We start from the raw sequence: 15778 nt of genomic DNA, 5'->3' as shown, positions 1-15778 counted from the left end.
AGATGTCAGAATTAACAGAATAGGTTACTCTTCTGGTGATTTCATTAAATCCCAGGTTTCAGATGTTTGCATCTGTGACAATAAATCCAACCCAAATGTAACTTACATTTGGTCCATCATAGAATTTGCTCCCGCACGTATTCTCCAGGCTTTTTGCTAACAGAATTGCCAAGCCTGTAACTCTTACAATAACAGGTATTTCCTTCTGTAGGAACAAAGAATGCTTGTATTTTCTGTCACAGTTGTATTCAGATCTAAGTCTCATTATGACCCTGGAGCCAATGACAGGTGGTAGGGGTGGGAGCTGAAGAGAATTGGTATCAGCTTGTAAGGCAAATGTAAGGTGTAGTCAAGAATATGCTTTAATGGAGAGAAGGTCTGATACCCTCAAGTGGATAAGGAGTACCATTTCATTGGTGAGATATTCAAAAGAATGGGGCGGCCAAATTCTCAGCTTCGTCAGTGTCTGCCCAAATACCTTATGTAATATTCCTCACTAGTTCTCTTACCTTCACTGTCACCAGGATATGCATTTAATTGGTGCAGCAATTCTGCAGCACTTTCTGTTGAGTAGGGTTTGTCAGTCATATCTACCTTATAGCCACTGGGTTTCAGAGTGCCATCAGGCCTTTTGGTTATCCTCTTTTGATTCTTAATTGTGTATTCATAGCTTTTAGTTGCTTTTCTTCCATATGTTCATTCCCTATTAAAAATCATTTTTTCCACCATAACTAATGCCACAACCACTTGCGCTCTCGACACCTTGTCCTTTACCTGCACTTCTAACAGTGATAATCTGAGAAATCTTGATGTCCTCAAATGCCAATTTTTCACCCAACAGAAAGGTTATCTCTGTGCTTTTCTGCAGCCTAATGCTGAATCCTGCTTAGAGGATCTATTTTGTAGAGCCGCTTTGGTCCCAATCTTCATTTTCCTCTGGGTCAGCAGGAAACAGATGTCATTCTCAATTTTAGAATAATAATAGTTTAATATTATGGGACTATTTCTAAAGGTGTGGGCAAAGTTTAGGGAAACCACAAGAAATAGGAAAATACCCAAAAGCTAGTAATAAGGTTTTTGGTTTTTTTTTGGTTTGTTTTTGTTTTTCCTTAGGCCTGAAAAGGCAAGACAAAGGAGTCATCACCAGAAGCTAGGAGTCATGTAAAGAGGGCACTTTGGTAAGAGCTGCAACCTGAGGTCTAGGAAAGTGGCAGTCAAAATCAACCCTCCTGTCTCCTGCCAGGGACTCCCATTGGCTATAGCCATGGAGTTAGAGAGCCCATTGATGTCATCCATTTAGGCCAGCCTCCCAGAAAGGAGAAAAGTGGAGAGTGGATCTAGAAGGAAAAATAGAGGATATCTGGTATGGGATCCAAATTGATCTGATAAGGGACTTAGAGTGAACCTCAGCCCTTTTATATATATCTATGATTCACATCCTTGGAAGTCCAACTCCTTCTTGGACTGGTTTCTGTACCCTATTATGTTATCTACAGCAAGTGGAAGTGTATTTTTTAAAGTTTGACACTTCATCTCACTTGGTAATGCTTGGTGTCTTCACCTTGTAATGTAGTGTAAGTGGTTCTTACAGGGTGGTTTCCAGACCAGCAGCATCAACATCTCTTGGGATTTGTTAGAAATACCAGTCCTTGGGCCCTACTGCAGATCTAATGAGACAGAAATTTTGGAAAATGGACAGTAATTTTTCTTGTAACAGGCCCTCTAATTCTGATGCAAGTTTGCAAACCTCTGATCTAAGCTTGACATCAGGGCCTAATCTTACCAATGATGCTGATTGTAAGTTTCAGTGATATTTCTAAAATTGGCCTTGCATCAGCTATCACCTATGTTTTTCCTGTGTCATATTGCATGTCATAAGTCCTTGTTTCAGAAGGGCCCTTGTATTCTAAGTTTCTCTTCAGTATATTCAATATATTCAGAAACTATCAATTCTCAAGCAAATTAACAGCTCTACCCATTTTCTTAGTGCCCTTTATTTCTAGTCTACTCATCCATCTTTCCTGGGCATGGGCATTTAATTAGTGAATTCAATTGAATTAATCACACAGTCATGTAACTACCACCATAATCCGTATATAGAACAGTTCCACCACTACAGAAAATTCTCTCCTGTTCTTTTATAGTCAAGCTGTTCCCCCAACCCCAGCCGTCATGACCACTGATCTGGCCTCTCTATATATAATTTTGCCTTTTCCAGAATGTGATATAGGTGGTTTCATATAGTATATAGGTTTCTTAGTCTGGCATCTTTCCCTTAGCTTACTTAATTGAGAGTCAAACATGTTATTGCATCTTATTTATTGCTTGAGTAGCAATAAAATAAAATTGCTACTAAAATATGGTTACATATATTCTACGCTATATATGAAACATCTGAGTTATTTATATATATGTGTGTGTTATTTTAAATTTTGTTATTCATATATAGGAATAACTCAGTTATTCACCAGTTGAGAGACATTTGGATTGTTGCCAGTTGGAGTTAAATATAAAAAAAATTATATAAGAGTTTGTGTTAAGATATGTTTTCATTTATCTTGATATATACCTAGGTGTGAGATTGTTGGGTCCTATGGTAAGTGTATGTTTATCTTGATAAGAAACTGTCAAACTATTTTACAAAAAGACTGTATCACTTGGCATTCTGACCATAATGGATGAGAGTACCTGATTTCCCACATACTAACATTGGATATTCCCAGTTTTGCTTTGCTTTAGCTATGGTATACTAGAGTAAGCTCACACTGGCTCACAAAAAGTAACAAATTATCAGGAATTTTGTGAGCTAAGTGAAATTATGTTATAGCTTGGAATCAACCAAGATTTACACCACAGAAACAAATGCTATTAATCTGGGTTTTCAAAATGTTTTTTGGAGACCTAGCTAAACATTTGCCATACCACTATGTTAGCAACTGTAATAAGTATGTAATAGTACCTCATTATCACTTCAATTTGCATTTTCTGAGTGACTATATTATATTTTCATGGGCTTATTTGTCATACATATATTTTTGATAAAATGTCTTATTAAATCTTTTGGCTATTTTAAAACCTAGTTGTTTTCTTAAGTTTTGACAGTTTTTTATATATTCTAGATGGAAGTCCTTTATTGGATATGTATTTTGTATAAATATTTTTTGCACAGTCTATGGCTTGTCCTTTCATTTTAAACAGTGTCTTTCAAAAAAGTTTATAATGTTGATGAAGTTCATTTTATCAATTGTTTCTCTCATTGATTGTGCTTTCACTGTCATACCTAAAATATTTATCCTGTTTTCTTCTAGAAGTTTTAGAGTTTTAGGTTTTACATTGAGGTTTATGATCTATTCTTAGTTAACATTTGCATATTATGTGAGGTATGGGTCAAGCTTTATTTGCTTATGGATATCCAGCAGTTTCAGTACTATTTATAGAAGACTGTAGATTGAATAACCTTTGAACGTGTGTCAAAAGTCAGCAGTTATGTCAGTCCATTTCTGGAGTCTGATCTTTGTGCCTGTCCTTTCAGTAGTACGTTAGTTTCTTGATTAATGAATATTTAGCCTTGAAATCAGATCATGTAAGTCGTCTTCTTTTTTTTTTTTCAAGGTAAGACATATTCAACATCTCCCTTTATTGGGACACCAAAAACAGAGGTCCCTCCCTCCCTCTGTCTTCCTCCCTTCCTCTCTCTCTCCTTTCTCCCATTTCTTTTCTTTCTTCTCTCTCTCTTTCTTTCCTTTCTTTCTCTTTTCCTTCCTTCCTTCTTTTTTCTTTCTTCCTCCTTTCTTTTCTTTCTTTCTCCCCTTTACTCTCTCTTTTCCTTCCTTCTTTTCTCCCTCCCTCCCTTTCTCTTTTTATTTTATTATTATACTTTAGGTTTTAGGGTACATGTGCACAATGTGCAGGTTTGTTACATAGGTATCCATGTGCCATGTTGGTTTGCTGCACCCATTAATTCGTCATTTAGCATTAGGTATATCTCCTAATGCTGTCCCTCCCCCTTCCCCCCACCCCACAACAGTCCCCGGAGTGTGATGTTCCCCTTCCTGTGTCCATGAGTTCTCATTGTTCAATTCCCACCTATGAGTGAGAACATGCGGTGTTTGGTTTTTTGTCCTTGTGACAGTTTACTGAGAATGATGGTTTCCAGTTTCATCCATGTCCCTACAAAGGACATGAACTCATCATTTTTTATGGCTGCATAGTATTCCATGGTGTATATGTGCCACATTTTCTTAATCGAGTCTATCATTGTTGGACATTTGGGTTGGTTCCAAGTCTTTGCTATTGTGAATAGTGCCACAAAAAACATACGTGTGCATGTTTCTTTATAGCAGCATGATTTATAGTCCTTTGGGTATATACCTAGTAATGGGATGGCTGGGTCAAATGGTATTTCTAGTTCTAGATCCCTAAGGAATCGCCACACTGACTTCCACAATGGTTGAACTAGTTTACAGTCCCACCAACAGTGTAAAAGTGTTCCTATTTCTCCACATCCTCTCCAGCACCTGTTGTTTCCTGACTTTTTAATGATGGCCATTCCAACTGGTGTGAGATGGTATCTCATTGTGGTTTTGATTTGCATTTCTCTGATGGCCAGTGATGATGAGCATTTGTTCATGTGTTTTTTGGCTGCATAAATGTCTTCTTTTGAGAAGTGTCTGTTCATGTCCTTTGCCCACTTTTTGATGGGGTTGTTTGTTTTTTTCTTGTAAATTTGTTTGAGTTCATTGTAGATTCTGGATATTAGCCTTTTGTCAGATGAGTAGGTTGCAAAAATTTTCTCCCATTCTGTAGGTTGCCTGTTCACTCTGATGGTAGTTTCTTTTGCTGTGCAGAAGCTCTTTAGTTTAATTAGATCCCATTTGTCAATTTTGGCTTTTGTTGCCATTGCTTTTGGTGTTTTAGACATGAAGTCCTTGCCCACGCCTATGTCCCGAATGGTATTGCCTAGGTTTTCTTCTAGGGTTTTTATGGTTTTAGGTCTAACATGTAAGTCTTTAATCCATCTTGAATTAATTTTTGTATAAGGTGTAAGGAAGGGATCCAGTTTCAGCTTTCTACATACGGCTAGCCAGTTTTCCCAGCACCATTTATTAAATAGGGAATCCTTTCCCCATTGCTTGTTTTTGTCAGGTTTGTCAAAGATCAGATAGTTGTAGATATGCGGCATTATTTCTGAGGGCTCTGTTCTGTTCCATTGATCTATGGCTCTGTTGTGGTACCAGTACCATGCTGTTTTGGTTACTGTAGCCTTGTAGTATAGTTTGAAGTCAGGTAGTGTGATGCCTCCAGCTTTGTTCTTTTGGCTTAGGATTGACTTGGCGTCTTAGTTCTTTTTTTTTTTAAATGTCTTTGGCTTTCTTGTTCCTTTGCAGTTCCATATAAATTTTTAGACTTAGCTTATTTCTACAGAATAATCAAGATGAGTTTTTATTAGGGTTGCATTAAATCTAAAGACCTCCTTTTGTATATGTGTCTTTTAACACTGTTTTACGTACATTAGTGTGTGTATTCACTCACAGAAATAACATTCTCAAATGAGTGCCCAAGTAACATTCTAAGAAACTCTTTTATACATTTATATTTAAACAAAGTTTTACATGCATTACATCATAGTGAATACATCCATTTACTGAAATAATACTACCAACAAGCTGTACAAGTAGAACTCCTACATCACCTTTTATACATGGGTCTTCACATGCATCATTTGTGGTGAACTCAGATGTGGCCACCACATTAATGTGAGTAAACAGTGTTGAAAGACAAAGATATAGAAGAAATATCTGAGTGAAACTTCCACACCAAATTGAGAACAGTGTTATTTCAGTAAAGGTATATTGAACACTGTAATACATGTTATACAGAGTTTAAAGTCACACATGTAAAAGTGTTTCTGAGAGTGCCACTTGTGTACCAGGCTGAGAATGGTGTTATTTCAGTGATTGGATGTATTCACTACTATGCAATGATGTAAAACTTGTTTTTGAACACATGTATAAAAGATGTTTCCAAAGTGCTATACGGACATCAATTTGAGAAACAAGTTTTTAGTGTACAAATGTGTTCACTCTATTCAAACAAGGTTTAAAGATACCTAAATAAAAGATGTTTCTAGAACTGTTATTTACAGACAAATCTGAAGATCAATTTTGGGAAATTTCACGTCTTAAAAATACTGTGTCTTGCAATATGTAAACATGGTGTGTCTTAAGGTTTTTTATTTCTTTTATCAGTCTTCTGTAGGTTTCAGCATACAGAACTTACAAAGATTTTGTTAGATATACTTCCATGTAATTAACATTTTTAGTACATTATAAATAGTACTGTTTTTATAACTTGAATTTCTATTTGTTCATTCCAGTGTATACGAATAAAATCATTTCATATTAATTTAGCTTCCTCTGAGGGTGCTAAATTCATTCTAGTAGTTTTTGTGATCTCATTGAGATTTTTTATATGGACAGTCATGTCATCTATGACTATTTTTTAGTATTTTAGTTCTGTCTTCAGGGATGATACTGGTCTTTTTCTTGTATGCCTTGGTCTAGTTTGGATTAGACTAATGCTGGTATAATTAGGTGAGTTGGAAAGTTGTTCCTTATTTTCTATTTTCTGGAAGAATTTCGGTAAAACTGGTATTATTTCTTCCTTAAATATCCGATAGAATTCTCCAGTGAAGTCTTTAGGCTTTCAGCTTCCTTTGTTGGAAAGTTTTAAATTATTAAATCTATTTTTTAAGAGGTATAGAGCTATTCAGGTTGTTTCTTCTTGAGTGAGCCTTAGCACTTGGTGTCTTTCAAGAAGATATTGTTAAATATTACACAGCCATAAAAAAGAATGAAATCATGTCCTTTGCAGCGGCATGGATGGAGCTGGAGGCCATTAATTAATGCAAGAACAGAAGACCACATACCGCATGTCCTCACTTATAAGTAGGAGCTAAACATTGAGTACACATGTGTAAAAAGTAGAGCACAATAGACATTGGGCCTAGTTGAGGGTGGAGGGTGGGATGAGGATGAGGATTGAAAAACTACCCATCAGGTACTATGCTTATTATCTGGGCGATGAAATAATTTGTACATCAAACCCCGGTGACACAAAATTTACCCATGTAACAAACCTGTACATATCCCCCCCAAAACTAAAATAAAAAATAAAAGTTGGAAAGAAAAAGTTTATATCATCTAAGTTGTGGAATCTATAGGCATAATATTCTATGGACAGAATTGTTCACAATATTACCTTGTTTTCCTTTTAATATCTATAGGATCTGTAGTCCCTTCTTTCCTGATAGCATAGCTTGTATTCTCCATTTATCTCTTAGTCTGGCTAGTGGTTTATCATTTTCATTGATTATTTTTCTATTTTTAATTTCATTTTTGTAATTTTGTTCCTTCTGCTTGATTTGGGTGTACTTTTTTGTTTCTTAAGGTAGATGCTTATTTTTTTAAGTATATGGGAAGTTGACATTTCTTTTATTATTTATTACACTTTAAGTTCTGGGATCCATGTGCAGAACAGGCAGGTTTGTTACATAGGTATACATGTGCCATGGTGGTTTGCTGCATCCATCAACCCATCATCTGCATTAGGTATTTCTGCTAATGCTATCCCTCCCCTATCTCCCTACCCACTGACAGGTCCTAGTGTGTGATGTTCCCCTCCCTGTGTCCATGTGTTCTCTTTGGTCAACTTCTACTTATGAGTGAGAACATGCAGCGTTTGATTTTCTGTTCTTGTGTTGGTTTGCTGAGAATGATGGTTTTCAGCTTCATCCATGTCCCTGCAAATGACATAAACTCATCCTTTTTTATGGCTGCATAGTATTCCATGGTGTATATGTGCCACAATTTCTTTATCCAGTCTATCATTGATGGGCATTTGGGTTGGTTCCAAGTCTTTGCTATTGTGAATAGTGCTGCAATAAACACACATGTCCATGTGTCTTTATAGTAGAATGATTTATAATCCTTTGGGTACCCAGTAATGGGATTGCTGGTCAAATGGTATTTCTGGTTCTAGATCCTTGAGGAATCTCCACACTGTCTTCCACAATGGTTGAACTAATTTACAACTCCCACCAACAGTTAAAAGCATTCCTATTTCTCCACATCTTCTCCAGCATCTGTTGTTTCCTGACTTTTTAATGATTGCCATTCTAACTGGCATGAGATGATATCTCATTGTGGTTTTGATTTGCATTTCTCTAATGACCAGTGATGGCAAGCTTTTTTTCATATGCTTTTTGACCACATAAATGTCTTATTTTGAGAAGTGTCCGTTCATATGCTTTTGTTTGTTTTTTTTTTTCTTGTGAATTTGTTTAAGTTCTTTGAAGATTCTGGATATTAGCCCTTTTTCAGATGAATAGATTACAAAAATGTTCTCCCATTCTGTAGGTTGCCTGTTCACTCTGATGATCATTAATTTTGCTGTGTAGAAGCTCTTTAGTTTAATTAGATCCCAGTTTGTCTATTTTGGCTTTTGTTGCCATTGCTTTTGGTGTTTTAGTCCTGAAGTCTTTGGCCATGCCTATATCCTGAATGGATTGCCTAGGTTTTCTTGTAGGTTTTGATGGTTTTAGGTCTTGCGTTTAAGTCTTTAATCCATCTTGAGTTAATTTTTGTATAAGGTGTAAGGAAGGGGTCCAGTTTCAGTTTTCTGCATATGGCTAGCCACTTTTCCCAACACCATTTATTTAATAAGGAATCCTTTCCGCATTACTTGTTTTTATCAGGTTTGCCAAGGATCAGATGGTTGTACTAGTGGCAATATTTCTGAGGCCTCTGTTCTGTTCCATTGGTCTATATATCTGTTTTGGTACTAGTACCATGCTGTTTTGGTTACTGTAGCCTTGTAGTATAGTTTGAAGTCGGCAGCCTGATGCCTCCAGCTTTGTTCTTTTTGCTTGGGATTGTCCTGGCTATATGGGCTCTTTTGTGGTTCCATATGAAATTTAAAGTAGTTTTTTCTAATTCTGTGAAGAAAGTCAGTGGTAGCTTCATAAGGATAGCATTGAATCTATAAATTACTTTGGGCGGTATGGCCATTTTCACAATATTGGTTCTTCCTATCCATGAGCTTGGAATATTTTTCCATTTGTTTGTGTCTTCTGTTATTACACATTTCATCTCCTGATTGCTCTGAATTGCATTTTAAGCTCTCTGTGTGGTTCACATATATGGAGCCTTTTTTTTTTTTCTTTTTTGGAACAGGCACTCTGGTATGTAACAAAGCTTGAAATCAAATTTAAGCCTGGGCACAGTGGCTCACACTTGTAATCCCAGCATTTTGCGAGGCCAAGGTGGGTGGATCACTTGAGCCCAGGAGTTCAAGACCAGCCTGGGCAAAAGGGCAAAATCCCATCTTTACAAAAAACACAAAAGTTAGCCAGGCCTGGTGTCACATGCTTGTAATCCCAGCTACCAAGGAGGCTGAGGTGGGAGGATCACCTCAGCCCAGCAGGTTGAGGCTGCAGTGAGCCATGAGCCTGCCATTGAACTCCAGCCTGGGCAACAGAGTGAGACCCTGTCTCAAAAAAAAATTACTTATATTCATGTCCCTTTTTTCTGGGTAAATGTTTTAATAAAACAAGGCTTGAATAAAACAAGCTGCTTCTGGTTTTCCAAATGCCTCTCTAATCTTACATTCTATGATTTCTTTGCATGGGAATTAGTCACTGGCCATATCTTTCCATTATTATGCCATGTGCTGATTCTTCCTAATAAACTGGGTACTTCAGTGTTGAATCACTGGATTTTATTCAGGTTTCCATTTCTAAATGAAATCCAAAATGTGAATTTATTCCATGTCCTTATGCTTTTAAGAAAGTAAGAGCCCTCATATTGACAGTTAGAATCTCAGTAACAGTGACTTTGCTTCTAAGGATAAACTTGTAAGCTGTGAAAGAACATGTCAAGTATATTGTCACTTTAAGTCCATTGCAATTTCCATTTACTTTCCTGTATCAAATTTTCTCCAAATATACATTTGAGCTACTCCTTGTGGAATTAAGAAAACTCACATTTCTCCTGATTATCTTAATCTCTGATTACTGAGGTATGATTGCCACCACAGAGAAAAGCTCTACTAAAAAGGTATACTTTTTTCCAAAAGCAAACAAGAAAATTTTCAACCTATGTGTACAAATAACTTGAATATACTCCATTTTAAATTTTGACTTTGGAATCATATGTTTTATATAATTAAACATAATTGCATCAGTGAAGTGAAAATAGCTAAAAAAAAAAAATTAGTTAAAACAAATGAACCCAACTGTATATTGGTAGCAAAAGCAGAGAATTATCTCAAGATTTAAAATATAGTATACTTATTAAACACGATGGATTATATCCTAAGAAAAAAAATTGCAAAGAGCTTTAAACTACATACTAAGGCTCTCATCTTTTCATAACTAATATTAGCATTGGTAGTCTGTTATTTTTTATTTTTTGAGACCGAGTCTTACTTCGTTGCCCAGGCTGGAGTTCAGTGGTGCAATCTTGGCTCACTGCAATCTCCACCTCCTGGGCTCAAGCAATTCTCCTGCCTCAGCCTCCTGGGTAGCTGGGATTACAGGCACCTGCCACCATGCCTGGTTAATTTTTTGTATTTTTAGTAGAGACGGGGTTTCACCATGTTGGCCAGGCTGGTCTCGAACTCAAGACCTCAAGTGACCCACCCGTCTTGGCCTCCCATAGTGCTCGGATTACAAGCGCGAGCCACTGCGCCTGGCCAGCATTGGTATTTTGAAGTATATATCACCCCCATGACATATTCTTGTTAAAACAATTAAACCTCAATCTATTCAAGCTTCTAGATCTACAAGTGCAGAAAAATATGGAAATACGAATAATACAGGATGATGATAACACTACAAAAATGCAATCAGTGAAATAAAAATATAAAAATTTGTACAGAAAAAATGATCCAATTTCTTTAACAAAATGTATGAGAACAAGTTATAGATGACAAGCGACTTAAGAGGCATATTAGCCAAGTCCAATGTCTTGCCTTTGTTTAGATCCTGATCTGAACAAATCTACTGTAAAAAGACATTCTTGTAACAATTGGGGAAAATTGAACATGGACTAAGTGTTAGAAAATATTTGGGATTTACTGCTATTAACTTTGTTAGGTGATAAAATGTATTTTGGTTATTTTTTAATCCTTGTGTATTAACAGTACACACTAAAGTGTTCATGGGTGAAGTAATGCCTAGGATTTGCTTGAAAATACAGAGAAAAACAAGGGATAATTTAAACAAGAATGACAAATTATTGACATTATTTGAAGCTTGGTGATGAATAAGTGAGCATTCATTATACTGTTCTCCCTATTTTTGTGTATTTTTGAAATTTTCCACCCTGAAAAGTTTTAAAAATAACTTACCCTCTCTATCTCACCTGTGTCAGTGTGCAGGTACCTACTACAATATATGCTCTGCTTCTTACTGAGCACAAAAGTAGATATTCCGAGACTTTCTTCCTTGCAGGTACATGTATACATGTGATAGTTCTAAACAATGGAATGTGCACCAAACATGACAAATGAAGCTTTCAGATCTGCCCCATACAACCCTGTGGGGGAACTCTATCATGCTCTTTTCTTCCTTGCAAGTGACTGGTAGAACAATGACCAGAGCCATCTTGAAAGCCAGGTGTTGCAGATGACAGAGTGCAGACATCCAGAGTAACCTGAAGGGTCATGTGGAGCAAATACCCCTTCAGCCAACTTTAAATATTAGCCCTGGACTGTCACATGAAAAAAAAAATTTTGATTAAGTTTGGATCATTACATTTGAGTGTATTTCTTAGAGAAGTCTGCCTCCTTAACTAATAAGGATCATCTCTTATTCTTGCCTGAATCCTCACTGCCTAGCACAGTGTCTGAACATAGCAGATTTAAAAAAATGTGTAAGTATAATAATCCTAAATCCTTTCCATCACATCTGTCAACAGTGAATTAATCATATCTCCTTCTGTGAGAGATGATTATTCCTCCGTGGCAGAGTTGCTGCTGCTCTGCATTTACATAGCTCTTTGGGCTAGCTTGCATTACAGTCTTTTCATTGCAGTTTGGTAATACCTTCTCCTCTATCTCCCTGAAGATAGGAATAAATTTTTCTGTACTATTTTGTATCCCATTACCAATCAGAATGCCAGGAAGATAGTAGATGCTTAATAAATGCTGACTAAAAAATGCCTATCATAGAGAAAACATAAAATGGATAGATTAAATGGGGTGGGGGGAGGGGGGAGGGATAGCATTAGGAGATATACCTAATGCTAAATGACGAGTTAATGGGTACAACATAACAACATGGCACATGTATACATATGTAACAAACCTGCACATTGTGCACATGTACCCTAAAACTTAAAGTATAATAATAATAAAATTAAAAAAAACATGAAAATCTTTGAGTTCTTTGAGTACATATCTTTAGAAAGGAGCAGAGAAGAAAAGTGAAAATTATCAGATTTTTGTTTAAGAGGAGGAGCCAAGAAATAGAGATATAGAAAATTGTTAGGAAGAAATCTATGAAATGATACAATAAGTTCACACATTCTGATTCGGTCTTAGTTAAAATTGTCATAGAAACCATAGACATAAAGTTAAAACAACATTTAGCAAGAACTCAAGCTGGGAAGAGAAGATTGATACAGGTGTTTTTGAGTACATAAAGCAGGGTTAGCCATTGTCTTTTAGGAATAAACTGAAAAATAGTAGAGTACTTACAGAATAGCTAACAAATTTTAAATTAAAGTCATTTTAAAACTACATATTGTCACTGTAAGGTTGTTTTTGCCAAGTCTATTTACTAAAGGAAATTTTTTTTCCCTGTACTACTCAGAGATTTGTTTTAATAGTTGTCCTCCCGAGACTACTCATCTGGAACCTTGAGACTGCCTACTATTATCTGGGAAACTACATTAAATGTTTGAGTGAGATAATTATATTTGTTAATTTAAAATTATAGACCAGGCATCAGTAACCTTTTGTTTTTTTGGTTTTTTGTAAAGAATGAGATAGTAAATATTTTAGGCTTTATAGGTTATATAGTCACTCTTTGTCAAAACTACTCAATTTTTTACAAAAGCAGCCATAAACAATACATAATGAATGGGTATGACTGTGTTAAAATAAGACTTTATTTACGAAACAGGTGACAGGCCAAATTTGGCCCACATAATTCATTAGCCCCCTTTAGACTAAGTTTATCCTAGGAGACTTTTTTTTTTTTTACCATTATTGTAGCAGTTTACTTCCTATAAACTCACAGATTGTTTTTTGTATTTAACTCAATAACTATTGAATAAATAGAAACACTGTACACTCTCCTAAATTGGGAGTGTATCTTTAAGCTTTTCTCCTTGCAAGAGATTTTTGCAAGTAAAATTCATGAGTGATTTTAATAAATGGATTTTAGAGTGGAAGATCTTTTACTTTCATAAATTCCAAAACTCATATAAATCAGTGGAAGGTGGAATTTCAAGGAAAGTAGAAATCTTCCCTGGCAAATGCGAAAGAAATTTTGACAGAGATGAAACTAAAATAATTCCATTGTATTTTCCTATAAAATGATTAACAAATTCAATGGGAATGCTTCCAGTTTTTGCCCACTCAGTATGATATTGGCCATGGGTCTGTCATAAAGAGCTCTTATTATTTTGAGATACGTCCCATCAATACCTAATTTATTGAGCGTTTTTAGCATGAAGGGCTGTTGAATTTTGTCAAAGGCCTTTTCTGCACCTATTGAGATAATCATGTGGTTTTTGTCTTTGGTTCTGTTTGTATGCTGGATTACATTTATTGATTTGTGTATGTTGAACTAGCTTTGCATCCCAGGGATGAAGCCCACTTGATAATTTTTGTGGGTACATAGTAGGTGTATATATTTATGGGGTACATGAGATATTTTGGTACAGGCATGCCATGTAAAATCACATCATGGAGAGTAGGGTATCCATCCCCTCAAGCATTTATCCTTTGTTATGATCCAATTACACACTTAGTTATTTTTAAATGTACAATTATCGACTACAGTCCCATTGTGCTATCCAATAGTAGGTCTTATTATTCTATTTTTTTTGTTCCTATTAACCATCCCCACCTGCCTCCCAGCCCCCAACTACCCTTTCAGCCTCTGATAACCATTCTTCTATTCTCTATGTCCATGAGTTCAATTGTTTTAACTTTTAGATCCCACAAATAAATGAAAACATGTGATGTTTGTCTTTCTGTGCCCGACTAATTTCACTTAACATAGTGATCTCCAGTTCTATCAACATTGTTGCAAATGACTGGATCTGATTCTTTTTTATGGCTGTATAGTACTCCATTGTGTATATGTACCACATTTTCTTTATCCGTTCCTCTGTTGATGGACACTTAGGTTGATTCCAAATCTTAGCTGTTGTGAACAGTGCTGCAACAAGCATGAAAGTGCAGATATTTCTTTGATATACTGATTTCCTTCTTTTGGATACATACCCAACAGTAGGATTGCTGGATCAGATGGTACCTCTATTTTTACTTTTTTGAGAAACCTCCAAACTGTTCTCCATAGTGGCTGTACGAATTTACATTCCCATTAACAGTATACAAGGGTTCCCTTTTCTCTAAATCCTCACCAAATGTTATTGCCTGTCCTTTGGGTATAAGCTGTTTTAACTGAGGTGAAAATGATATCTCATTGTAGTTTTGATTTGGATTTCTCTGATCAATGATGTTGAGCACCTTTTCATATGCCTGTTTGCCATTTGTATGTCATCTTCTAATAAATGTTTATTCAAATCATTTGCTGAGTTTTTGACTGGATTATTAGATATTTTCTTATAGAGTTGTTTGATCTCCTTAAAAGGAATTATTTCTTCAAAGGAAAAACAAAAAATCTCATGTAAAAGTGGCCTGAGTATCATAAAATTGATTTATTTTCCAAAAAATCCAATTAATGTCTTAAAATATGAAATGTTGAAACGGAGACTAAGGATGCTAAAAATAATATCTTATGATGAAAATAAGGGCCCAGTAGAGGTTACATGAGAATAAATCCAGAGAACTGGCAGCGTTTAATTGATGAAGAGGCACCTACATTGAGTCCAGAAGATCATATCAGCTAATGAATATATAGAAAATATGTGAAAATGATGTTGCAGTATTGAGGGAACTTAACTGACTTTAGTCTTATCCTCAGACAAAGGAAACGTGGAGGAGTTTTTGTTGTTGTTTTATTTAATAATTCTATTTAAGAAGAAATTGCTTCCTCTTTGACTACTAGCAAATACTTTTTGGTTCTCACCTGGAGAGGCAACTTACAGATTATTTTATTCTCCACTAGTCATCACTCTTGCCCATGCTCCAGCTAAGTGATTACAATTGGCTTGAAAAATCCATATCTCGTTTGTGGAGAGAAATAGACATGTATATGTTTTCTGTTTCTTCTATCAGTTTCCTGTGGCTGCTATAGCAAATTACCACAAACTTAATGGCTTAAAACAATACATCTTTATGTTCTTAAAGTTCTAGATATCAGATGTCTGAAATCAATTTCAATGAGCAAAAAGTCAAGATGTTGGCAGCATCGTGCTCTCTCTAAAGGGTCTGGGCAGAATCTGTTCTTCACCTTCTCTAGCTGGCATTCCTGGGCTTGTAGCTACATCACTTCAATCTCTGTCTTTGTGGTCGTATCACCTTCTCTTCTGTGTGAAGTTGACAGGGACTGAATTGTGTCCTCCAGAATTCATGTGTTGAA

At 35.9% G+C, this 15778-nt stretch overlaps 1 protein-coding gene across 2 annotated transcripts in view; it reads left to right on the top strand.

Annotated features, from left to right (window-relative positions):
* Positions 1–3052, top strand: part of ZNF215 (zinc finger protein 215) — a 32237-nt gene extending 29185 nt beyond the window's left edge. The window contains exon 4 of one of the 2 annotated variants that reach the window (XR_009215532.1): positions 24–3052. Coding sequence is in view for 1 of the 2 variants with exons in the window: in XM_032166716.2 (XP_032022607.1) it covers positions 1114–1154 (41 nt within the window). In the remaining variant the exon portion in view is untranslated. The remainder of the gene's footprint in view (positions 1–23) is intronic. The other variant, XM_032166716.2, reaches the window with a different exon arrangement.
* Positions 3053–15778: the final 12726 nt, after the last annotated feature.

This window comes from Hylobates moloch, unplaced genomic scaffold, assembly GCF_009828535.3.
Source record: "Hylobates moloch isolate HMO894 unplaced genomic scaffold, HMol_V3 SCAFFOLD_11, whole genome shotgun sequence".
NCBI lineage: Eukaryota > Metazoa > Chordata > Mammalia > Primates > Hylobatidae > Hylobates > Hylobates moloch.
This window is presented reverse-complemented; position numbering and strand designations above follow the sequence as displayed.